The following is a 26,436-nucleotide window of genomic DNA, read 5'->3' as shown; positions in this document are numbered from 1 at the left end:
CTCAATTTTCACTGCCTTTTATATCACAACAGTGCGATCAGTTTGAAACCATAAGGCACACTCTAATCCCCTGGAAAATAATGTTCACTGTGATGTCTTTCTGTTCTCTAAGCATCAGAGAAGAAGTCAAAGTACTGGGAGCATCGCAAATGCCATTTTATTTATTTTCAAGGCGGTCATGACTATTCACTGTTACACACCACACTGTCCTGAGGCGTAGAAATAAAATGTGAAAAAGCTGCAATTTAGAGCTATTTTCCTGACTGGAGGCCCGAAGGACAGACAATGGTTTCTGCATGCAGCTTAGTGTAAATTATTTCAGGAAAGTGTTGGCAAATATTTTGGTTTCGTATAAAAATTTGAGCGGATTTACAAGATCATAGCAGGACATCTTGTCTAATTCAAAAACATTGTGCAGCTTTTAAGTGACACTGGAATGGAGTAGTGAAAAATATTCAGCAGTGCACAATGTAATGTAGCCATACTTGTGTCTTCACCTGGGGGAAAAAAAGGCTCTTTTCTGTCCATATCCCACTGTCCTCATCCTCATTGCTTTGTCTCCATCCCTTCTCCCTCTGCTAAGGTGCTGAGTCCTGGGTCAGATAGCATCTCACTAGGAGCTGGAGGTCACATCTCCCCGACTCTGCCTGGTGTCCTCGTGTCCTTGTGCCCTTCCTGGTCTCTCTGGTCCAGCCCAGGTCTCTCCAAGCTCCACTGCTCCTCCTACACATGATGGACAACAATGGAGATGAGACAGCAGGAATATTTGAGCCTGCTGGTTTGTAAGATGACCTTGCGACAAGAAAATTTCTCCTTTGAGTCAACAGATAAGCAGCCGCGCGGCCTAATCACAGTGAGGAAGATCCATCAAACTGTGGTGGGCTCTTTAATCTGAGTGACTCTCTGTATTTTCTCCTTGCTCTGAGACATATTCATAATTAACAACGTGCGATTTGATTACCTGATGTGCTGAATATGAATGTAGTCTTTTATTTCCATAATTCACCTCTGATAAACCTTTTAAAATATACAAATCAAAAAGTATGAAAAATTAATTGAGATTAATACCTTAATACATCCAAAGCAACACAAACTAGATTCAAATAACTTTCTGTGTACCAGCTCAGCTGTGTGAACGTGTTTCTACACATCTGGAGGCATCTACCGTACACTGCGGTTTATATTATCTCCTTGTGGCATGTAGAAATTAAGCGTACTGTAGGTGTACATGCATGTTTGCTTTCATTCACGCATGGTGCTCTTCGGGTTGTGCTGCATTTGTGCGTCTGTGTGTGAATGCATGTGTGTGGGCCTGAGGCAGACTAAAATGAAGCAACACTCGGCAGACATCGCCCCAGGCTAACTTAATATGAGCCTCCTTTGACACAAACACACACACACACACACATGCCTAACTGTGGCTTGATGCTGGGTTTCACTTCCATTTCATCAACTGAATCCCACCACCCACCAGCACACAGCAGAGTGGGTGGTTCGGTTTTATCAGAGCCAGCCTGCACCACTGTATGTTTGAACCGCCAGGATCTAAGGCTGTTACCTTGACAGTGTGGCACCAAACAATATCTCTGCCATCCAAAACAATTTATTTCCAGCATGCAGGTTATGTTATATGATTCAATCTACTGCAGTGAACCTAAATGACCTGTGAACATGTGTGTGTGTGTGTGTGTGTGTGTGTGTGTGTACCTGTCCGAACAGGCCGACGGTGTCCCCAGGGAGGTAGCTGAGGGCAACGCTGCAGTCTGATGATGCAGAGAGGAGGAGGAGCCTGTTGCCGTGGACACACATCTCCAGGTGAGTCACACAATCAAGGTGTGTGCGGGAACTACGCAGTAGGTTTGGGGTTTCTGTGGTTAATCCATCATCGTGCTCAAGACAATAATGCTGTGAGATACAGGAGCAAAACTGTGGTTTACTGAATAGCACATAATCATAGGATATTAAGTTTTGATGAGATAAGTTTTGAAATTAACTTCACACTTTATTCTTCATATCCATTAAATGTTTTGCTGCAGGATTCATAAATAATAATAAAAAAATATCAAGCTCGTTGATGACATAGCCTTAGCTAAAAATAATTTACACACTTTATCTACCTGTTTCCTGTAACTGAAAATCAGTTATATTTCAATTTATTTAACTGGATCATTAGTTCAAATGGTGTTGTGTTCAGAATGCCTCTACAATAATTTGATATTAATTTGATTTGATTTGATTTTAATATTCTAAAAATCATTAATAACCAGCCTAACGAGGAAGAGTTACACTTTCACAACTCATAAATCTGTTGCACAGTTTGACTAAGAGCCTTTAAATCCCTTTTTCTCCACTTTACTTATTCTTGAATTATGGCCAACTGCCTGTGTTACATGTTGTGTGAGATAAATATATATATATAGTAAATATATATATTTTTTAAAAACCTACTGCGTCATGTTAGGATGACCCTGGTGCTCAACTGTAAAATCCAGTGTCTGAGAGGACAACTGTATAGGCTACTGTGCAATCATGTTAGTCATCCAGCTGACTCCGAAGCATGCGCCAACTTTGCCGAGGGACAGGATTTCTACTAGAGCACTGAGCTTGCCCAACTTCTTCAACTCTGCTACATACATACATACATTTCCATAAATTAAACTGGAAGCCAAATGAGATGCACCCATCTGAATTTATCCCCTCTTATGAACTATGACGGAGAGTTGAGCTCTGAATATTGTGGCAATAATACCCGAGAGGGTGTTCTTTTACTGCGATTATGAGCATGACAGTGATGCAGCAATGCCTTATCCCGACGGCGAGATCCAAGTCTCCACAACCAGAGTCAAAAAGTCAAAAGGTCTCTCTGAGGTATCGGAAACTCTTCAGCTGCCAAAATGTGTGATGGATGTATGTTAAGTGTGCACGTACTGGAGGGCCAACTTGGCTAAAATGATCAGCAGTTATCCTCCTCTTCCAGTGGAGGCAATTTGCCAGGAATTGTTTTGGTAAATCACTGTTTTTCCTCAGTCATTCTAACTGCCTGTAAAAATTTTAACAAACCAAAGAGGTTGGAGGCATTGCCTCCTTCTGCTAATATATCGGTGGAGATTTTTTTAGAAGACTGACTGGCCTAGTTGTGCTCTACCAAGCTGCTGAGGCGTCAAAATGACAGACAGTGCTGTCATTTTCAGAGCGAACAACATGCCTGATCTAATGGAAATATCGTGGTTCGCTCTTTCTTCGCTGTGTATCACAGTTTGTCTCTTGATCCCTGTCGCTCCCTCTGGCTCTGTGTTCACCAGTCTCCATCGCCCTCCCTCTGTCTCTGTCACTAGGCCTCTTCTTCTTCCTATTCTTTTTACAGTACACATGTCATGGTGTCAAGGTGCTTCTTGGTGTCCATGCATGCAGCTGATGTGCAGCATCATGGAGAGCATGTGTGTGGCAAACACTTACCTGTATGTCCCATGTTTTAATCGTCCCCTCTCTGTCAGCGGTGACCAAATATTTGCCACATGGGCTGACTGTCATGATGATGGACCCCAGGTCTCTGTCGTGAGCTGTGAACTCTCCCACAAGGGCGCTCCGAGCAGTGCTCCAGAGCCGAACCACGCCCGAACCTCCACAGGATACTAAGTCTGCACCACCTAATAAAAATATCAGAAAGAAATATCAGTAGAAACTTCAACTTATTTATTTATTTCTAAAGGGGCAATTAAAGTAGTACGTATCTGAATTTAGAACAGTTCACGAGGTGAGTGAAAAAAGAAAGCTACAGACTGCACACAGACCAGGGGGGTAATATAGTAAGATTAATATACTGTATCTGTAGCCTATTGAACACATATTTTCAAAGAAAAACCTTTTTGATAATAAAGGGAAGCAGATGTAGAGCCAAACAGTGGCTGAGGCTGTTTTGGTTTCCTTCCTCCTGCACCCTAGAAACTCATAACTGCTCTATTGAAAGCAGCTCAGTGTTAGACATAGGCTCAGTCTCAACACACACACCCTTGCCACAATCAGTCTGAGCAGACGGTAGAAAGGCCAGGACAGGGCTGATCGTATTTCTGTTGTTGTTGATGTTGTTGTTGTTGTTGTTGAAGCAGCAGCTACTGCAGGAAAAACACTGACAGTAAATCAAACTGGAATAAAAATAAATAAAACAAGCAACCACAGGTATTATTTAGTTTAAGTACAAAAAGTAAACTTCAGAGCGTGAGTTGCTGCATATGAAAAGTAGTTAAAGAATTGGGAAAACTTGACACATCAAACAATGAACTGACGTGGAGATGCCGTACAGTATCTTAGGAAAAGATATCTGCAGCCCTACTGTCTTTGTAATGTGTAAACACAATACACACCCAGTAATGTGTCATTGTGCGACTGTGTATATCAACAACAAAGACAAGGCAGAATATGCAGTGTATCCGGCGTTAAAAAAAAAAAAAGTCTTTTGATTGTTGAACTCTTTCAACTCTCTGAAGTAACTTCACTGTGTTGGCATCAACTATAACTCTTCAAATTGCAGGCTTCCACAAAGATGCTCAAACTACAATATCAGGAATAAAGTGTATGTTTAAATGGGTGTTGGACTTAAAAAAAAAAACACAAAGTCACCATAAGTTTTATAGTTTTATAAAACCGGTATCATCTTATGGACATAAAAACAAAAAAGTCCAATAACAAAACAATGTCACTGTCGTGTAATCATGCCATTAAGCGTAAAGATCAGGACACTTTCAGAGACATTTTCTATGTTATGTCCATGCATGTGTCATTTCAGACTGATTTGGGTTGGGGAAGGTTCGTGGGAGAAATGATGTGGCATGAAAATTTAAAAAAAATAATTTCAAATTGGTTAGAAAACAGAAACAAGTATGCTTAAGAGTTAGTTTTGTGACAACCCAATCATTACTTAAACATAATAGTTTCCCATATGTTCCTCATCTAAACAATGCACAGAAGGTAGTGTGGTAGAGGTATTACTCAGTTGAGAATTATGTTTTCAATATTTTACCTGTAGCTGCAGCAGCAGATGTGCGTCCTGGAATAAAGACCAGTCTGGTGACGGCAAAGAAGCTCTCTGAGTCGTGAAGTGCATAAAAAATTAGAGTTGAACAAAGTATTGACGGAGAAAGAAAGTCAGTTACATCATTTTAACAGCTACACTTTTCACCTTCACAGATTAAACTGTGTACAACTTATTTATCAATAAAAGTGAGACCTTGCTGCTTCTTGTTGTCTTCATGTTCCGCATGTGGCTGCAGTTTCCTCAAAGCTTTTTCCGTGCCGCTGTTCCACACTATAATCTCTCCATCGTAGGTTCCTGCAGACATCAGAAACAAAGCGCGGCAACCGCTCACACATTTCTTTATGGTGGTTTTGTACTGGAAAAAGACTCTCCTATAAGCTTCACAAGCCCTCGTACTCACAGAAAAAGGAAACATCACATTTCAAAACAAAAATAGACAGTCTACACAAGAAAACTTTTTGTCAACGCACACACTTTTACTTTCCGCACATTGCTGAATCATGCAAGCAAGCCACTAAAAACACTTTAAATAAGATAAAACTCCACATCTGTCCCCAGCCACCATCTGTTCCACCAGTCAACCCTCACCATTCACCTCAAGAGAGAGTGCTTTTCAAATAATTCTCATATATCAGAAAATGCGTGTGTGTGTGTGTGTGTCTGCGTGAGTTTATTATATAAGGTGGGCTTCTCATCAGGTGGTTCGACAGTTGAACAGCAGGAGTTAATGAGATGTGTGAAGAGTGTGTTATGGCGAGTGTGTATGTGTGAGAGCAATAGGAGGTATAAAGTTTATGAGAGTGTGGGTCGCCTGCATTATTCATGCAGCCCAGGGCCAGCTTCTGTATTTCAAGCAACTTTTATCATGCCCCGTGTGTGTGTGTGTGTGTGTGTGCGCGCGTGTGTGTGTGTCAGAGACAGAAAGGGATAGAGAGGATGAGAGAGTGTAGATATCTGCATCACCTACACAGTTTTAAGATGGTGATGGATTATCATTTAGCACACAGCCCTACTGTACATCCTCAGTCCTTTAAGAGCAGCTGAACACTAACAAACTCTCAAACCTCCTTTTCATTACAGGAGTACTCCACCAATTTAACATTAGGTAACACTTTACAATAAGGGTCCCTTAGTTAGTACATTATTAAGCATTAATTAACTGTTTACATATATATTAACAATCATTATTATGTATTACTTAGGAAACACATTAATTAATGTAGCCTATTAGTAGCAGTTAATTCATGTTACTCAAAGTTAGTTAATAAATTATTAAGTAATAATAAAAGTTGAATAATGTAATGAGTTATCATTATGTATGCATTACTCAGCATTAATTAACACATTCGTTTATATATTAATGCTTAATGTACTAACTAACGTTAATTAAGGGACCCTTATTGTAAAGTGTTACCTAACATTATTACACTTCTATGACATTGTTGGAAAAGTAAAACAATCAATGCATTTAATAATAATAATTCATTGGATTTTTATAGCACTTTTCAAGGACCCAAAGCCGCTTACAAAAAAACAAGAGAAGGGTAATGGCAGACGAGGGGGACAGACAGAAGACAACACAAGCAGACAAGTACAACGGTAGTTGGAGGTGAAAAGTATGGTTAGAAAGCAGAGGGGGCTGATGGGAAGGGAGGATGGGGTAGATGAGGAGGGATTGGGAGGAGAGTATGGAGGGAAAAGGTTGACCAACAACTGTTGGAGCCAATAGACTGTAAACAGTCTGTGAGGTGTAAAATCAGTGGAATTTCCCTTATGGTCCCAAACTTGTCAAACAAAGAAATATGAAATGTACAGTATCCTCTGCTTGAAAACTATGTTCCTGCCGTCATTTGATTTTCTGATTTCCATTTCTGAAAATGTTTGGCTGTCCATCAAAGTTCACATGATTTGGTCGTTGGTCTCTTGGAGGGCGTTCAGCCATGGAGGATTAAACAATCCAAGGAAAGAAGGAAGTGTGGGAAGGAGGAGGTTCTGACTGAAGAGGTGCAAAGGAACCCTGCGTACATGCACCCTGCTGTGTGTGTGTGTGTGTGTGTGTGTGTGTGTGTGTGTGTGTGTGTGTGTGTGTGTGTGTGTGTGTGTGTGTGTGTGTGTGTGTGTGTGTGTGTGTGTGTGTGTGTGTGTGAGAAGCCAAGCGTAACCTAGCAAAGACGCTGAATATGGATGAGGAGGCTTCAGTCCCACATCAGCCAAATGTTCCTGCTGCAACTTGATTCAACTTGAGACACAAACAAACACAGGCATGTAAAAAAAAAAAATGCACACATAAAACACGCACATAGCCCCTCTGTGTGTGAGTGTAAGAGTGTGTGTGAGAGTGTGTGCGTGTGTGTGTCCAACAGAACTTTAAATTAACTTTTGTCACTGGTGGCCACAATGCCACCACTGCTTTCACTTGGCGGCACTAACACATAATTTGGCAGCTTGCGTGCTTTGATGTGAAAACAGCATTACTCGCTGCAACCCTGAAGAAATATCCTGCCAAATGAAACTAATGCGTCATCGCTTTTAGGCGCACGCCTTTGTGCTCGGCGGATTTGGAGAAGAAAGACATTTTCAAAAATAGTTAATGTAAAAAATAACATAGTATATAGTTCACATCAACCTTTTGCTTAAGTGAGTGAGGAGATAAGTGTAGAAATGGAGGAAATTGGGATGTGAATGTGATTCATGCTTCTTTCCCCCCCCCCCCACATTGGCCCAAAGGGAAATGAGAGAGCAAAAGCAATGCAGAGGATATGAAAGCGTAGGAGGAATTTATGAATGAATTGCATACTTTTTTTTTTAGACAAGGCAGTAGTTGACCTGGATATACCTGTACCTCACAGAGCATGATCACTATGAAGAGACCAATTTCATCTTCTGTCTCTGAGGGAAACTCAACTCTATTTTAAAGATATCATCAGATAGATCACCACAATCTTCAAATATGAACTATACTATTTATACCTTTGCAGTCTGGGACGTCCAACATCACTGCTGGCTGAGTGACAGCAGGTTATAAACAAACAAAAGATAAAGGAGGGGGTTTCTCGCTGCCAAGCTGAAAAATATTCAATCATGGGTTTTGTTTTGTCAATTTCTTGCGTCAGCTATTAAATAGTCATTTGGTTTTATGCAACCACCATGTCACATTTTAGAGACCTACGCAAATAAACACACCTTCAAACACACCAGCACATACTGTAATTTTATTCTGTCTTTCGAGCATAAGCAAACCCCCACCCTGCAGCATTAAAACAAACTCTCTCACACACACACGTACGCACACAACTTGAAAGACAGAGAGTACTCTGTCTCATTTCCCCTCGCTCCCACTGAGAGAGCTCTAATAAACATAATTTAAATTGGGCATTTGGATTAAATTGGAGGTGGAGGGTGCAGCGCTGGGCTGTGTGTGTGTGTGTGTGTGAGTGTGTGTACGTGGGTGGGGAAAGAATTGCAGCAGGCTAACTAGGGAGGTAAAATATAAACAGTAGTGAGGAGGGATTGTCAGATAGAGACAGGGAAAGAAAATAGAGGAAGCAGCAGAGAAAGCAGCTGAACACACCTACAAAGAAATTAAAGAAGAAACTTTGAAGTTTCTAAGTTCACAAAGTAGCTCCTGAATTGTGTTTTTGTTCCAGCTCCAACTGTTCATTTCCTTCCGAACCATTTCTCCTTCCAGCTTTGAGCACACCCCTCCTTATCTACCATTCCACCTCCATCCCTCACTTTATCTCTCGCTATACTTATCTCTGGAGCTGATGCGTCTCGAAAAAAAGGCCAGGGAAGGTCTGCAGTTTATGTCTGCGCTCCGCCAGCTCAGACTGGTAAACTGAAACTGAACTTTCGATACGTGACCTAAAGTGGTACAACTTTACAAACTGAAGAGCGTGCTGGGGCAAATTGGGTGCAGAGTGTTTGTAGTTTGATGGTTATACAAGTGGACCAATGACTGGAGGATTGCCAGTTCGATCCCTCAGGCAGAAAAATCCTAGAAAAGTGATGAGTGTTGATATTGCTGATACTTCAAAGTATGCTGTCTTCTCATGAAGACCCCTAAAAGCCTGGGTCACTTTACCTATCTTTTATTAAGACGTTGATCATTTTCTCATGTAACAGGTGAGTTCTTTGTTTCTCAGCTAACAGAGGTTGTTTCGTCCTGAATTTGGCAAATAGGACCGAAAGTGAGACAGGGTTGAATTCCAGGACCTTGAAAATCAAAAAACCCCGAAAAGACAGGAAAAAAAAAGAATCATGCACAGAAACTTTGGAGTCCAGTTTTAAAGTCTGTATGAACTCACAGACGGGGATAGAAAATAGATTGACTGAACGAAGATGGAGAACTGCTTCTCTGCTCCTCCATTAGACAGAGGGCGCACAGTGTTTCTGCATCTTACAAGTCTTTACTGACTTCACATGTGAGTCATTGCTATTCAAGTTATACTCTGATACCTGATCGTATGGATTTTTTAGATGGTAACCTTGGATAATTTTCTCCAATCTATAATTGTATTTACTTTTTTTTCTCTAATGTTTTGTGAAGCAACAACACTGCAAAATAATACCCTCAGCGATGTGATGAATACAGACACGACTATGGCTCAGGAGAGGGCAAACCTCCACCAAGGCCAAACAATCCTACGCGTCTGTCTTGAGTTTATAATAAAAAAAAATGAAATGAAAAAGGAAGTTGTACAGCTCTGCAGCCATATGAGCTGTGTCATCGCTTTGTCGCAAACCGCTATTGTTACTGTGTCTGGCTTCTTACATAAAGATCCAAACATTATTACTGGAGACATTTATTGATGGTAAAAAAAAATGGCCTGTCTCACGATTTTAAAGGAAGGTTATTAAATATTCCTGGATTAGCCCCTTTAACCCAACAACAACAGTAACGCCAAAATCCAATTGGTTCTTCCTTCCACCAATTTCGGTGACAATTGGTTTAGTATTATTTGTGTAAAATAATACTTCAAAAATAACCACAGTCTCCAAACAAAGAAGGAGAATTGCCTCCATGCTCTTTGTGGGTGGATCTTGGTTATGGTTATATTACCTCACACACATGCACACACAGAGGAAATGATTGAAAAGAAAAAGAAAAAAAAAAACCATAAAGAATAAGCATGAGCTATAATTTACTGTATATCAATTTCAAACAGATCTTGATCTATCCCTTATTAGACAAATGCTAGCACTGAGCACAGTACGGTATATGTTTTTTTTCATATTCTATATCTTTCTTTGACCTTTCCAGTTCATCTGCCTTTTTAATAGAGCTCTAATTAAAAATGTAATTAGGAACTTGCCAATTATAAGGTTCTCACATGTAAAGATTTCTGTCTGGAGTGGAGGCAAATGTCAGGAGGGAGAGGGAAGCTGTTGTTAGTATAGACCTCGTTCTTTTTCTTTTCTTCGCAATAAATTAGTATTTTTTCTCTCAGGGGAACAATAGGCAAAATGGAAGGCAAAACTCTGGGTCAGACAGATTCTGCATCATTTTAATTGCTGTTTATTACTGTATTTGTAATATTGTTTGACATTTAATCAACAAGTGCTAAAAGTGCAGGGTGGCAACTGTTTAAGTTTTAGTAAACACTCACTGAATTGTGAAATATATAAAGTCTCTTTCTGCTAACACATGGCACATAAAAACACAGTTATTTCCAGCAGTGAGACATGTGGAGCTCAACTCCTTTGATAACAACACCACTTACTTTAATCAGCCAGTAACTGCTCCCACTTTCATTTCCAGTTTTTTTTCCTATGATTCATTTTTATTTCCCCAGCCTTTGTTTTTTCCCTCTTATAATCTCTCTCTTTCCTCTGCATGAGCCCTCATTCTTAATTTAAGTCATGAAAGTGTAATTTAGAAAGGAAGGAGAACACACCAAATGATAAGAGTGCATGCACTCTGTGCAAAAGCAAGTTGACTTCGCACACACAGCATGTACAGTAAGAAGTGCTTAACATAATGTACACACACACACACCTGTGACCAGACTCTGTGGAGGTTGGAAGGCAGCGCAGCGCAAATTACCACGATGTTGAACATCTCCCTTCCAGTTCGAGGGCTCGACAAAAGACTGCGAGAAGGAGTGCAGACGGAAAACTGTAAACATCCTACAGGGTGACAGAGAGAGAGAGACAGAGAGAGGTGTGTAAGGATGCACCACATACACAAACCTTGAAGAACCTCTTTAGATGTTAATGTACAGCCTGCTTCACTCACACTCTCACTCAGGAATATCTCAAATGTGTTAATGTTGTACTTTTTTATTATCACCATTATACCAGTAGCAAAGGCATTAGTGGTAATAGTAATGGTTGTATGGACAGTAAAATAAATATTAGTATATTAGTATTAGTATTAATTATAACAGTAGGAGTAGTAGTAATAGCAGTAGCAGCTTTAGTAACAGTAATAGTATTGGCAGTTGCATTAGTGGTAACAGCAGTACTACTGTAGTAGTAGCAGAGGCAATAGCAGTTGTAACAGAAATTGTAATGGTATAGCAGAAGTCATAGTAATGGTACTATAAGTGCCATTAGCCAGTGGTTTAGTATCACTATGTAATTGCAATAGTGGCAGTGTAATATTTAAAGTAGCAGCTTTGGTAGTAGTAATTGGTGTAATAGTGGTATTAGTAGTTGCAACAGCAGCAGTAGGAGTGCTGTAATAATAGTTGCAACCATAGTATCAATAGCAGCAGTATTGACAGCAGCATTGATGAGAGTAGTAGTTATTATAATAGCAGTGGTGTAGTAGAAATACGTATGCAGTTGTAATAGCAATAGTAGTAGCAGTTGCACTAGAATCAGTGATAATGATAGCAGAAGAACAATCTGCCCACAGTGAGATTAGAGTGGACGTTTCATTTTTGGCCACTTCACTTTCAGACCTACAGAAAAAAAAAAAAAGTCTAGTTTTTTGGACTAATTCTAAATGAAGAGAGGCGGTGGAGAGAACAGACTGAGTTTGACAGTTAATACATTGCATTTTGTCATGCTCCATTAGGATAATGTATTCCAATGTAAATGAGAGTTTCCCCTTCAACAGATTTAAATTGTCTGTTCCACCTGGTCAAGACGGTGTATTTAATACACTTAGAAGTTGAACCAGTACACTACAGTGCTACAGCGCAGACATGATGCATATGAAACACTTATAGTACTTGTGTTGCTTTGTGTTGCTGTGTAGCCACTGGACATAAAATGAAAAAAAAAAAAAAGATGCACTATGGTTTCAAACTGAAGAATGTGTCTGTCAGTAGGGTGTGAATATTTCAACCTGCATGAGATGGCATGAGCAGCACAAGGCAACAGGACTCTGAATAGGTGCCAATACCACACAGTACAATATGGATTAAACTGTGGTGTGCTGTGTGGATGTGAGGAAACAGTATTTTCTTTCACTGCTGCTGATCTGTCGTCTATGTTCTCCTTTCCACTGTGACGCCCCAGAGAGCGAAAGAGTGTGAATGTATGTGTGTGTGTGTGTGTGTGTGTGTGTGTGTGTGTGTGTGTGTGTGTGTGTGTGTGTAGAAAGAAAAGACAGAGACAGAGAAAGAGAAAGAGAGGGAGTTGTATAAGTTGTTGATAGCACACTGCTGAGTTCAGCTCACAGGGTGTGAAATGATGAAGATGAAGGACAGATGTGATGTGGGTTACACACACACAAACACACACACAAGTATAAATTTGAGGTAGCGATACTAAAGTGACTGGTAGCACCCTGGAGCGTTCTGACTTGTTAGAGTCCAGCTGCCCGGTTGGCTTTGAGTCGTTGGCAGGCAGTGGGAGCAGACACAAACACACACAAATACACACAGACAGTTTTCTCACATACACACAAACTCATTCTCTTTGATTGGTGGTGTCTCTTCCACATAGCCTACACTGTGCAAACATACCCAGTGTATGTGTGTGTTACTGTGTTGAAACATCCAATATAAGCTCATATTTCTAGTGCTTAAAGTAAAGCACTTTTTGCATGTTTTCAATATATGAAACAGAGTGAAACAGACTGTGAAGGAAAATATTCACTTATAGTAAAAGTACTTTTCCCAGCCCATCACCAGGATGCTTCCCTTCAACAGCAGGACCTGTGAGATGTTCACAGCCCGACCCAGACCTGCATTCATTCTGTGGAGGCAGCGGCCATTGAAGTCCCACACCTGAAAAGCACATCACAAGTCATGAGTGTTTGTGTCAAATTTCAAAGAACATCCAAATGCCAAAAGAAAACAGCCACTTTCTCAGGAAATTCAGCAGGAGGTTTTTTTGGGGGGAGGGCCTTGCCTTTAAAGGGATAGTTCACCCTAGAATGATATTTCGCTCATTATCTACTCACCCTCATGTTGACTAAGGGCTGTCCAAATCTCGCGTGATTCGCAGTAACCGCACTGACGCCGGCGCAAATCACACAAGATTTGGACGGACCAGGAAGAGAAGCTTCGAGAAGCTTCCGCTACAAACAAGCTTAAAATATAGACTTATTTAATTTTTTTCGGGACAATTACGCAATTTGGGGCTTCAGCACAAGACGGACATTACATACGAGCATCATGGAGGTATTTGGATGTTTTTTTGTGTGTGTTTTTTTACGAAGAGCTCTGGTGTCCCTTTGCAACCGTTGCATTGAAATGCACTGCTACGCCAAGACCCCCTGTAACTCAGAGAAGGGACGGTGGACTCTGACAATTCTTCCAGCCCTTAGTCAACATGAGGGTGAGTAGATAATGAGCGAAATATCATTCTAGGGTGAACTATCCCTTTAACTCCATTGCAGTTTCATTGTCATGTCAGGAAAATGAAGATTTTGTGAAGAAAGTAAAAAGTTTTCTGCCGTGTTAATTCATGGGAGAAGTTTAATCATTAAAGTCTTCATGAAGTTTGGACCTGCAGTATATTTTGACATTTATAGATCAAAATTTTAATTCTTAATGAGACTAAACTGCTACACCATGGATTCAGTGTTGATGAGGATCGGAGAGATGATGCATCCTGTTAGTAGCTGGCCCGAGGGGTGCCTGCTCCTTCTGCCGGGAATGACTTGTGTGTTTGCATCAAATCTTCATGGCTCCATTTTCACAAGGGCTCATGGGGTCGGGAGAAATGATGTGGCTGATTATGTTGATTGTAATATGCATAATTATTTTATTTACCTTTTCAGAACAATTGCAATGAGCTGTGAGTCTTTCTGCAGCGCTTGAACGATGAGTTCAACTACAGTCACAGAGAATGACATGGAACTTGAAACGCCAGCTACATTTGAAAAGCTAAGAAGATGTGACTCTGTCTAAAAAAGTCGAACCAGTCTCTCGGTGCAGAAACACGACAAAAAGCTCGATATCTTAAATTCATAAAGTGATTATAAAGATCAGCTCCTCATGAGATTATTAAAGAGCAGTGGAGCAGGGTCGTGCTAATGCGACACACAGTTAAACCAGCATTAACCCTCAAAAATCAATCAAACAGATGTCAGCACTGTGACTGGATTGTCTCACTGGTTTTTTAATTCAGGAAAAGCAACATGCCATGAGGTTAGTCCGGTTCTGTTAATTGTGAAACCCACAGTGGAGAGAACCCACTCACTACTATCGGTTAACAGCGATAAGTGGTTAATTATGAACTCTAATTAGAGCGTATGCAGACAGAAAAGGCTTTAACTTTTTTTTCTTCTAATACACAAAAGGTAAACAAACGCTCATTATGCAGGCTTTATGTCAGCTTCTTCCTCACATGAGAGAACAGCAGCTATTGTTAGAGCAGCTCCTGCCTCTTTACGCCTCTAAGAAGGTTTAAGGTGGATTTATTGTTATGAGTTAAGGGGGTTACAGCATACAGTAGATAGTCCTCCTCAAAAATGTGCCGGCATGTCAGGTCTACTGGTGTCATCAGAGACACTATATTGCATCCACAAGTCGTGTGATTGTTTGACACATAATACTGTTTGTGTTTGGTACAAGTTTCTGATGCCGTTACAGAATATTTATAGTGAAGACATTAGTAAACACTTAAAAATGTACAATTAATGTGATGTGCAGTTGCTGTGAGGAATGTTATTAGCGGATACAATCAGGTATAAATCCAGCTTTCTTCTGGTCAGGAGGTGTGAGAATGAAACAAACAATGTATGCGCATGTCTTTGTATTCAAGGTTTTGTAGCAGACGGGCTGTAGCTTTTTCAGTTCTGTTGATGTTTCATTTAGTCAGTGGTACTTGTAAATGTACAGCAAGTCAATAAGGAAATGTTGTGAATATTTTTAGGAGGAAGGAGTTATTAACAGCTCTACAAAATGATTTGAAATATTTTCCTTAAGTTTGACACTTAACCTCCTTTGCCACATCTTTTCATCAGTCTTCATTCCCTGACTTGTTTATATTTCAGTCAGTGAATTTCAGAGTTTGCATCTCTATGAGAACTGACCTGCAGCGATACAGTTCACAGCTGAATCAGCTAGAGAGAGAGAGCGAGAGAGAGGGTGTGTGTGTGTGTGCATGCGTCCGCTTACTTTGACCTCTCCATCAGCGCCTGCAGTAAACAGCCGGGTCTGTGTACCATCCAGGGCCATGGTGGAGATCTCCGCGTTACCATGGCAGCGGTGGAACTGCTTGACCTTTTGGCCCGTGTCAGCCTGCCAGCAGATCACAGAGGAGGCAGAGTCACTGCTGACTACCTGCACACACACACACACACACACACAGAGAGAGAGAAGGAGAGAGAGGGGGGATATCAATCATCAACAGGAGTTTGATCTGTTTTGTGCTGTGAGACAGGCAGCTTCCACTGATGTATTCTTTAATGACTCACACAAAGCCAAACCACTCTCCTCGCTTCGTTTCACTTTATTTTAGTGCGAAGTCTCCAAGGACGAAAATATGCGACTAATGCTCCTGTCAGGTGGGAATAAAGGCAAAAAAAAAAAAAAAATCAAGTGCCGATGCACTTTATAACATGAGAGATGTTCATATTGGATGCATTAGCTATTTTATATTTGTGTTTTGTTGTTCCGCTGTGTGGAAAACTAATATTAGTTGTCTAAGTCTGTCACAGAGTGGGACAAAAGGGACAAAACATGCGCCAAAACAAAATAATGATGCATATGTTCAAAGGAAAGGTAGAAAGTATTATCCCTCTGTGAAACCAAGAGGAAAATGACAATTTAATGTCACAGTTATATTAAATTGCTGCAAACCAAGGTGTTATCAAAACAAATTAAATTTAGGTACCACCAGAGCAATCCTATATACTTAATGAGGTAAAAAAAAATAATTCCTTATATACAAATGGGTCTACAACATCTATTTGCATTCATTTATTTTCCATTTAACTGTTTTAGTGAACTTTTTTAGCATTAACAAAGTATGTACAATATCACGCTACAATATCAATATTTCATCTTATCCATTGCTCGCACTGTGCCTTTGGACAAAGTTAAACAAGTAATAAAACTATTTTAAAAAGTGAGAGGAATGCAAGTGAAAGAAATATCATCTGAAAAAGCTGCTGCCCCTTTATACCTGTCTGAACAGACTGTTATACAGCACACAGGTGACTGGGTGGTCATGGCTGCTGGTCCTCTTCTCCGTCTTCACGGTCTCTAACAGGACAAGCAGGCTGTTGAAGGAGACCAGGAGGAGCTGATGCTCCTCATGGAGGAACAGGAGGGTGTGGGTGTCCTCCTGTGTCTTTGGGAAGACACCAGCCAGACGGTGGATGCACTGCTGACTGGACACATCCCACAGACACAGAACCTGGAGAGATGATAAAACGAGGAAGATTTATGAATCACTATCACTGCTACTATAAAAACCAATAATTAACACAAGACATTGTTCTAAATACTGAGCAATTACAATCATTGCCGAGAGGGCCGCTTAGTCAGAACCCTGGCCAAATCGCTCTACGGCACAAAACGAGATGACTGTGGCTGTTTGGGGAAACTCCTCCAGAGGTAAAGCTTTCAGAGTTTCTTGCAATGGCAGATGGTGTTTGAGCAGAAAGCAGATGGAACATGAATCACATCTAAAATATTCATTCTCTTCAGAAAACCAAAGAGAAGACAAGCATGCACAGAGCTACAATGGGCAGAGGAAAAAGCAGCACAAGCACCAACATCCTCTTTGCGGCGTAGAGATGAAAGCTAATGTGGTCTTAATTTTGCCCCAGCCCTTTACAATGCAAGAGACAGGCTACCAATCATCCGCACCACAGCTTTCTTCCTCTGCAGTAATTATAGCAAGGTATCACAATTAATATTACAATGAGAGGGATCTTTATCATTACATTATCTCTCCTTGTAGAGCACGGCACACACACACACACAGACACACACTCCTACCTTATCTTTGGAGTAGCTGACAAGTTGTTGTTTGGTCTGCATGAAGCAAACTGAGACGACGGGGCTGGTGTGCCCTATGAGTGCGCACGCTGGCTCGGAGGTCACATAAGGGTTCCACAGCAAGACCTGATGATCCACACCTGCTGTGGCTACAACCAATCAGAACATCCCATATTAGCAGGGGTTGCTCGCAGCAGTTAATTACAGGAAATCATACTGTTTAGTTGTTAGTCCCCTGCAAGCGATTCAAGGGAGCATTTGTCAGCTCTGAAGTCTTTTTATGTATCGATGAGTGCATAGAAAAGTATTGTTGCAGCATTTGTTTTGCCTTTAAGTTTTGTTTTTGTGAAGTCAAGCGTAATGTGTTGTTGAGAATGTAATACCCTCTGATTAAACTTAAATATTTCTGGGCTCACAAGAGATTGTTTATAAAAAAAAAAAGAACTGACTGAGACTGAGATTTCCTGACTTTTAGTCATTAGTATGGATCATGCTCCAGCTCCCATGATGACATCATAAGGATCGTCTTTTTCAAAAACAAAAGGTTCTTTCATGAGCCACAGAGCAAAGCTTTATAAAACTGTTTTCACAGACTGAGCTGCACTTCTTCTAACAACTACACTGAACTTTGTGTGAACTTTATCAATGTGCGTACTCCCCTACCTATAAGATTTAGCCCCCGGTGGTGGTCAATGTCCCACACTCCCCTCTTTGTAAAGAAAGAGGTGACTCGTAGACTCCTGCTTTCCTTTTCCCTCCAGCCGATCACCATGCTGCTCTCTGGTCTGGTGCTACACGACAGTAAAGCCTCCAGTGAGCCCAGGTAGCGCACTGCAGGAGGCAGGAAAGAGACAGAAAGTTAAAGTAAAGTAGCTGTGCCAGATCCTCATTTAGCTTTATTACATTGAGGGAAGGGTGTGTGAAGAACCAGCCTGCTCATCATTGTTGGGCCAATTTGAAACTAGATGTGGTGAGCACATATTTGTCTCTAGTTTCTGTTTTTCACTTTTATGTTTTATAAATCGGTTGTTTATAATTCATCTGCACCAGGCACTCATGAGACAGCTTGACAGCTGGCTTCACATGTGGAACTGAATAAAGCAAAAACAAAGTTTTATATTTGAAAATAAACTGGCACTTCTTGTAACATGTTAGTACAGATCACTGAGTTACATTATCATTGTCATCATGCATCAGGAAGACCTGTGCATCCTACCTGAGAGATATCCACACAGTCTGACCATGAGGGGATGTGTGATTAAGTGGAGAGAGTAACAGTGATTATACTAGTATAATTTGCATAGAGCTGTTTTTCATACAAAAGTATGAGAAAGAGTAGAAGCAAACCGTAAAACCGCTTTTTTTACGAGTTTGCTTCCCCTTCCCTAGACTAATACTTTATGTCCTATTATATTAAGGATAGGACATACAGTAGTAGTAGTAGTGTCATTCATTTACACACACATTTCTTGTGCAAGGTCATTTTAAGAAAGGAAAAGCCACTGGCCTCCAAGCAGCCATTGTGTGTGGAGCAACAATGAAATAAAAGTTACTGATGGAGAGATCCCATTCATTTTGAATTCAACAAATCTCATGTAAAACTTCAATGCACCATTATGTCAAAGATGATACACGGTTCATTATACTTCATCTCTTCCAATTGATACTTCTCTCTGCTGATGCCAAAATATATTCACCCCCGGACCTCTGAAGGACGTCCACTTTCTGAGATGGCAGTGTGAATTGACTGCAGCTCTGCAGCACAGTAAACCCACCAATGCAGAGGAACTCAGCAGCGCATACAATTACAGCGGCTTGATTTGCTCACTGGTATTACAGAAAGTGTAATGGATCTTGCATCACCATCTATCTCAATTAACACTTTGACTGAGAACAGCTAAATTGGATGCCACATGTCTCTATTAGAAGCTGCTTAGCTTTCAAATACTGGCACAAATAACTATGGGTTGTGAGACGGCGTGTGACAGCCGTAGGTCAAAGATCGGCCGCATCGCCAGGGCAAATAATTACGTCTGATTATATTTCATACATCAGATCTTTTCTCCGCCCTGTGAATTAAAAGATCAGTGGGTTTTCAGACGGCATCACATGACTCATCATTGTTTATTGAGGACTTGTCTGTTTCACTGACACGCACAAAATCAGAAAATCCAACTATTTGTGATGCAGACCCAGATACATAACATCTGCTTTAGCCACTTTCATGGCTCTCGGTTTCAAATCGGCATCCACATCAAAGCAAAAGCTTTTTCTGTATTCAGCAATACATCGCTGCACATTTTGGGGGGATTTGATGTTACCTACACGCTAACGTTTATCCTTAATGTTCTATTTCCTCTCTTTGATCACCACATTATGCAGATATGTTAATGCTTTTCTTACTCGCAAACACACATCCCGCACCTCACCTTCCTTGTTCTTACAAGTCTGTGTCCATCCCAATTTCCTCCTAATTTCCTCTCAATTTTCCTCTCTGCCCCCCTCCAACCCCATCCAAACCTTCCTCTCCCTCCCTCCATCCCCACTCTTCTCTCTCTGGTGGCCCGTGAGCCTGAAGGTTTGGAGGTCTGGATAACCAGCCATGTCTAATGGTACAAAGCCCACTCATACTGCAGGGTGGGCAACTTCAAAAGAACAGCACCAGCACCCCAGAGGTATGCAAACATACACATATACACTTGCACACTCTCCTCCTCCTCCTTTCCTTTCTCAGACTGTGAAACCACTTCACACACACACACACAGAAATCCTAAACATGCACCATCTCTTGCTGTTTCACACACGCACACACAGCCTGTAAAATTTCAATTAACCAGCAGCTTTTAATGTTTTGGCATTGTCTCCTCTCTTTCCCCCTTTTTTGTTTTCCCTTTGTTTTCCCATTTGTTGTGCTTATTTTTATGCGCTTTATTCTTGTTTTCCCCGCTTTATCTGGATCTCCCCATTCAGCCACGCTAGTCTCAGAGCGCTGCCTCTGCTGAATCATTATCAAACAGCCCACTGACTCTTCAGAGGGGCTCTCTCCAAATGATGCAATCAAGATACAACTAAAGCGACCTCTTTGTTACCCACGCTGAGCTCGAGTGAGGAGTCCCAGGGGGCCAGACCTCAAGCCCGTGACTTTCTGCCAATGCACAAAAAGTCTGGCTATGCAAGACTATAAAGTGGATGACTCAGGACTCACGAGCATGTGCGTCAGTGTGTGTGCATGTGCGTATCAGGGACAGGGGCACGCCCATGCATTTCCGTGGTGTTGCGTAAGCTGTTATTGTCGTGACACTGAAAAAGCGAGAAAGCAAGCAGAGGTGGTGGCTCTCATCCCAGGTGTCAAGGTGAAAGCGTGAGAGTCAGGCATCCCTAACACCCTGGAGTGTGTTCTCTCTGTTTTATTTCACACTCTCATCTTTCTTTTTATCCTTGTTTTCACTGAGTCCAACTATTAAAAAACTATTTTTCAAACTCAGGCCCCAGGTGAACGCTTGGAAACTAGGAAAAACAGCAGGATTTCATGGGCTCCATTAGCCAACGTGGATCTCCAGTGATTTCAAACAACAGCACTCAAAGAAATCTGCTTATTTAGAAATAACAGCTTTCTAATATTTCCGCATGTCTGGACACATCTACCTTTGTACAGTAGGCTCTTTGTGTTGACCCTCTCATTTACATACAATATGAAATGTGCTTCGGGTGAGAAAGACAATGAAGAGTGAGGGAAATGAAAATAAAGCTACAACAAAGACACGCTTGTGCGCGTTTGTTCGAGTCACTCGGGTATTATCAAAGAAAGCCAGAAACAAAAGGTTTGTATCTGCATTGTTGTGTGATAATAACATACATAAACAGAATTTTTCATTTGTGTGTGAGTCATGTTTCCTACCTTTTCTTACCCAGGCAGGTGTGTGTACCTGGTGTGTCACAGTGTAACAGGAGCGATGTTTTCCTTTCACCAGCTCGTCCCATTGGATGACGCCAGCTGAGTCTGAGTCTATACTCAGTCTAGGTTTCTCAAACAAAGAGATCTGAGCTGAGATGAAATATAAAGCAGTGACCTGGGAGAACACACACATACACACTGTCATGGAGCAACACACATACAGATAATGCAGGAAGATGACGACTCCTGACAATGTTCTGCCTCCTGCCGCCACCTCCTCCGCCTCCTCCTCTTCTTCCCTCTTCCCACTTTCTGTCTCTGTTTTTCTTTACCCTCTCTGTCTGTGGATTACCTGTCCTCCAGTATCTCCTATGGTGAGAACAGCCTGGCCGGGCAGAGAGGGATCAACCCAGTAATCTAGACACCAGGGAGTAAACTTCAGACCCTGGAGAAGATGAGAACTAGCGTGTGACATCCATCAAAAATAACGCAACAATGGGAATTCATGTGATTATAGAGAACGATCAAATCAACAGAAACACAACATTTGCACACTGTTCTTTTGTTTGAGGGGGGATTACACCTGTTACCTGGAGTTTATACTTGCAGCTGAAGTCTTGTTTAGACAGTGTGTCATAAAAACACACCTCCTTGCTTGTAAAGGACACCGCCATCTGAGATAAAGCAAAAGAAGCCAATGGAACGGAGAGACATGTTGATAATGAACAATCAAATTCATCAGTGGGAAATAATAATGATCTGACAACATCTTTGATGAATTGATGTACGACTGAAAGATCTTCATGAGTCTAATGCAACTGAATTACATCTGTCACCCACAAATTTGTAGATTAAAGAATGCTAATTCAAAAATATTGATCAATAATTAATGGTCTCATTACAGAAAAATGAATGTTTATTTTCTGAACATTATGCATAAGCTGCATGTCTGCCATTCCATTAACCACAGCTGCTGATCAATAATTAATTGATGGAGTGAAATGGTTGTTTACCTCTGTGCAGTACAATGTCTGAACCAATAATTGAGACTGCCGATTAATTTTTAATATATAAATTCATTTCCATGAATAACATACTATGCTGCAGGAACTAGAATCTGCCCACATAACAAGACGTGGCACCAGTGATAAATAACTGGGCCGATCAATTGTTAGTTATGCAACGTACCATGTGTACGTTGTGCAGCAGCACCACATCTGTGACCCAGAGATCTCGGGGTGCGACTGTGGTGTTCTGCAGGCGATGGGTGTGCAGAAGTGACATGTTCTCTCTGTCCCGCAGCCCCACAGTTCCTCCTCTACTCACAGTCACATACTGGTCTGAACTCTGCATATAGGAGACCTGGGGAGACCAGAGGAGGTTAGAGCAATAGTTTTAATTAAACGGATAAATGTAACAGAGGAGAACTTAACACTTTACACACAAAAAAGACCTCCCGAAAAACTCTGGTTTTAAATGCTCTTTGCAGTTTAGGTTATAATGTTTTAAAGTGACATTAATTAGTTAGAGCCTTTAAAGTGAGAAAATCTGCTATATTATGTTTTCCTCTCCTTCCTGGTTGCTCTACACTCCTATCCTATTCTTTGTCCTATTGAAGGTAAGTGAACAGAAGCAAGCAGGCCATGTCCTGTGCTGAAACCAATAAAAAGAGGATTAATGAATTATGAGATTTTATTGGCTGAACTACAAGAACAAAACAGAGAGCTGCAGAAAAGAAAAGGTCTGGATGTGACAGTGTCTGATGAGAAAGAGACACTTTCTATCTTTAATGAATGAAAGGGTTTTTATTACTCATAGAATACAGTTCAGGGCTTAAATGTACTACCAGTGTAATTACTGCAGACAGGGTTTTTTTTTACCAGCAGGCTTGCTTGCCATGTATTTATCTCTAATTATTCTAACTACCTATTAATCTGTACTACAACATTGTGTTTCTGTTAGCTGTATTATATAATATTACTTTAAGGATTCACCTGACTGTCTCCTGTCTCACTTCAGTCTCACTGAAGATGTAATTGTTGGTCTGGTTAAAATGGTGAAGAGCAAAAGATGCACTGCTAATGGGAGTCGTAATTGCCCAATTAGCTCGTGGAAACCCTTTCCTATCCAGGAAGACCAGACTCTGACCAGACTATGCGGATTAGCAAAATCTACTAAAACAGACAGTAAACTGGAAGTGGGCCAATACTTCATACTTTATTGTGAAATCATAACTTTAAGGTTAAATAACCAATAACCAATTACCTTTCAGCTCTGTTTTGGTTTTTCACCATGTCCTAAGGTGAAACATTTGTCTTGCTCTCCACTGCGTCATGGTCACTTGCTAGTTGCTACCTATTTCTGCCGTTTTTTTGTGGGAAGGGAGCACTGGCAATAAAGTTTGCATGAAAATGCTACTGTTACGGGCCGTAAAACTAAAACTACATGAAAGTTGCTGTAATGATTTTCTGTGGATTTTTCACTACAGACAAATCCCTTTTACACAGACACCCCTCTACCAAGGCCATTGTCAAAAAACATATCCCAGACTTCATAGAAAAAAAAAATCTAAATATAATGGTAAATGATTCGGATATGCCCCCAAAATGAAATGAGTTCTTCCCTAAGCCCATGCCTCATCCCTCCACCAGTTTTGGTACAAATAAACTCCGTTTTTTTTTTTTTGTAATCCTGCTGACAATCAACAAACAAATGGACTCAGAGAATAATAAATAATAACCGGAGGTAATTAGAAATCTTCTAAGTGACTTCAGTCCGTCTGAACTGAGCCAACGGGGGTGAAAACCTTCCAGTCATTTGGAAAACAACTGACACAACATTCTGACATTTTGACATTCTCAGGATTGAAAGATTAAAGTGGTGAGCCATCACTTTATCCACAGCAGTAGGCACTTTATACCAGCCACTTCATTTACATATTAATTGATAGATGTTAAAGGAGTCCAGAGCCATTTATCTCAAAAGAGGTGTGCCATTTTGATGAGCAAGACCCTAATACTTTTGAACATTTCCTCACACAATGTTTAATAATGTTAAATTCCTCCCAGTCAGCAGAGTTTGTGATTCTCCAGTCAGTCAATGACACAATATACTTGTGTAGATAATGTGTTGAAATGGATCACATGGTTAAAATATACAACATACCCTTCCTCTCCTACATCTCCAAGAGGTCAGTGACCTTTTTACCTTTTGAACTTGGTCTCGATGAGGGCAGGTGAGAGTGCGCGGGGGCGTCCAGCCAGGCGCAGTGCTGGCTCTGGTGTTCTTCACTTTATCAGAAAGCTCCAGCAGCAGAAAAGAGCACAGACTTCTCCAGTCGACACGTCCTTCCTTCACTGCTTCACTGTCCAGGATGAGGCCGCGTTGCTCCTGAGTGACAACCACGCTGTCAAACAGGAGGCCATATTCCTCCTCGGAGCCACGGCCTACTGAGGACCAAGCTAAATGGATGAACTCAGCTCTGGACAAGGAGCGAGCTGCACCTGAATGGTCCTGCACCAAGATCAACAGTATTATCAGACATTGCACTGCGTCTGCGACAGATGAGTATCTTAAGTATTTGAGAATAATGTGCTGCAGACTCTTCTCTGGCTTATAGGAGCATTTCATATGAGACCCAGAGGTGTGCTATAATATGAAACACACATACTCTACAGAATTATAGATTCTTTAATGTGCTTTGACATGAGTTTTTTTTTTTTTTAATAAGCTGACTTACTCACCAGGAAAAGGTTCTGTAGCTTTTTATAGTCCTCAATGTTCATCCTGCTCTCAAGCTGTGCCACCTCCATCCTCGTTCCCATGGTTACGGCTCACCTGTCAATCAATCACCAAAACACCAGACAATGTCACACAGGTACAGCATGTGTATTCCAGGTCTGCGCTGACGACTCGGCCGTCAAATATTAAATTCCTCGCGTATCTAGGCGTTACATGATGAAACAAGATGTTCCCAGCTCCAGTAATCCCTTAGTAACCTTCCATATCTGTTTCACTGCGTCACTATAATCACCATAATCATGCAGTGGAGTCACAGCAGCAGCAGCAGACTTCTTTTGTTGCCGCTTTTCACTCTATCCAAACATGACTGTGTTGAATGGTGTGCCAAGGTCTTTCATTTTTCAACAGACAAAATTTCTCCCCCGGCTCAGTGCCTTTTCAAAAGTGGGTGAATAGGTCCCAAAATTATATCGCAGAAATGGTTGAAGGAGGCAGCAGGTTGCCAAAGCATGTCAAGTTTCTGTTGTGTCATGTAATAATGTGAAATAAAATGCAATAGACAGAAAGATGAGCAGCATTAAATAATATGAACAATGGCACGAATAAAAAGGTCGGATTTGTTAAACTAGCCTGTGCAGTGATTAAAGGTGTGTTTGAGGTTTGAGATAAATTGTTGATGATGAAAGGTTTCCGCTTAACATTCAACAAAGACACCACAAAGGACAGTGGAGGACAGCAAACACCCTCAGTTCAATTTTTAGCTCGACATAAACATTTATGAGACAAATTCATTGAAAGTGGCGTCACACTGAGGCGAGATTCAGACGACAGGTTGTGTAATGAAAGGAAAAAAATCAATGCTTTGCTGAAGCTGTTATCTTTTTCTTAACGGTGATTAACTGCAGAGTGATCTTGATATTGTGGTTTATCCACCTTTTATTTTCGTCACTGACAATGAGCAGTAGGCTGCCACAGATTTGTTTATGCCACTGTAACAAGCAGAAAGAATGGCGAAAGCTTGGGGGCAGTTTGCTCATGTTTTGTTTATGAGTGTGATAACTTTAAATCCTGGCTTCTTCTGCAGCAAGCAGCTGGCATAAGTCTTTATGTGATTACACAGGCACACTTCAATAAAATTAACACAAAAAAGTGGCCCATATTTGTAGATGATGCACTATAAATACCACTTTAACAGAAGTAAAAGGCATTACTTCTCAGTGCCGCTGTCGTTGGTTTCAATCTGCTTTCAATCATGTACATAACACAAGTCAACTTAATGGAAAAATAAAAGTATATAGTGCTGTCACATCTGCTGGAAAATAATATCCACTTACCAGTGCTGTCTCTCTCCTTCCTCAAGTCCCAGCCGGCTCTCTTGAAACTGTCACTGCTGGACTTCTATCTGGGTTTTTAT

General features: G+C 41.0%; 1 protein-coding gene across 1 annotated transcript; it reads right to left on the bottom strand.

Annotated features, from left to right (window-relative positions):
• Positions 1 to 115: 115 nt before the first annotated feature.
• On the bottom strand, positions 116 to 25,105 carry LOC310996240 (cilia- and flagella-associated protein 337-like; the record flags this gene model as incomplete). Its single annotated transcript, XM_083985621.1, has 17 exons — positions 116 to 723; positions 1,708 to 1,905; positions 3,457 to 3,647; positions 5,018 to 5,083; positions 5,225 to 5,326; positions 11,031 to 11,161; positions 13,100 to 13,215; positions 15,556 to 15,720; positions 16,565 to 16,798; positions 17,386 to 17,534; positions 18,049 to 18,216; positions 21,285 to 21,456; positions 21,634 to 21,726; positions 21,872 to 21,955; positions 22,470 to 22,643; positions 24,489 to 24,794; positions 25,025 to 25,105. 17 exons carry the CDS (start codon positions 25,103 to 25,105, stop codon positions 628 to 630), a joined length of 2,526 nt encoding a protein of 841 aa, XP_083841747.1. The 3' UTR covers positions 116 to 627.
• Positions 25,106 to 26,436: the final 1,331 nt, after the last annotated feature.

The sequence above is a fragment of the Trachurus trachurus genome, assembly GCF_905171665.1.
Source record: "Trachurus trachurus genome assembly, chromosome: 13".
In the NCBI taxonomy this organism is placed as follows: domain Eukaryota; kingdom Metazoa; phylum Chordata; class Actinopteri; order Carangiformes; family Carangidae; genus Trachurus; species Trachurus trachurus.
The sequence above is the reverse complement of the archived record's forward strand: the minus strand, read 5'-3'. Positions and strand labels throughout refer to the sequence as shown.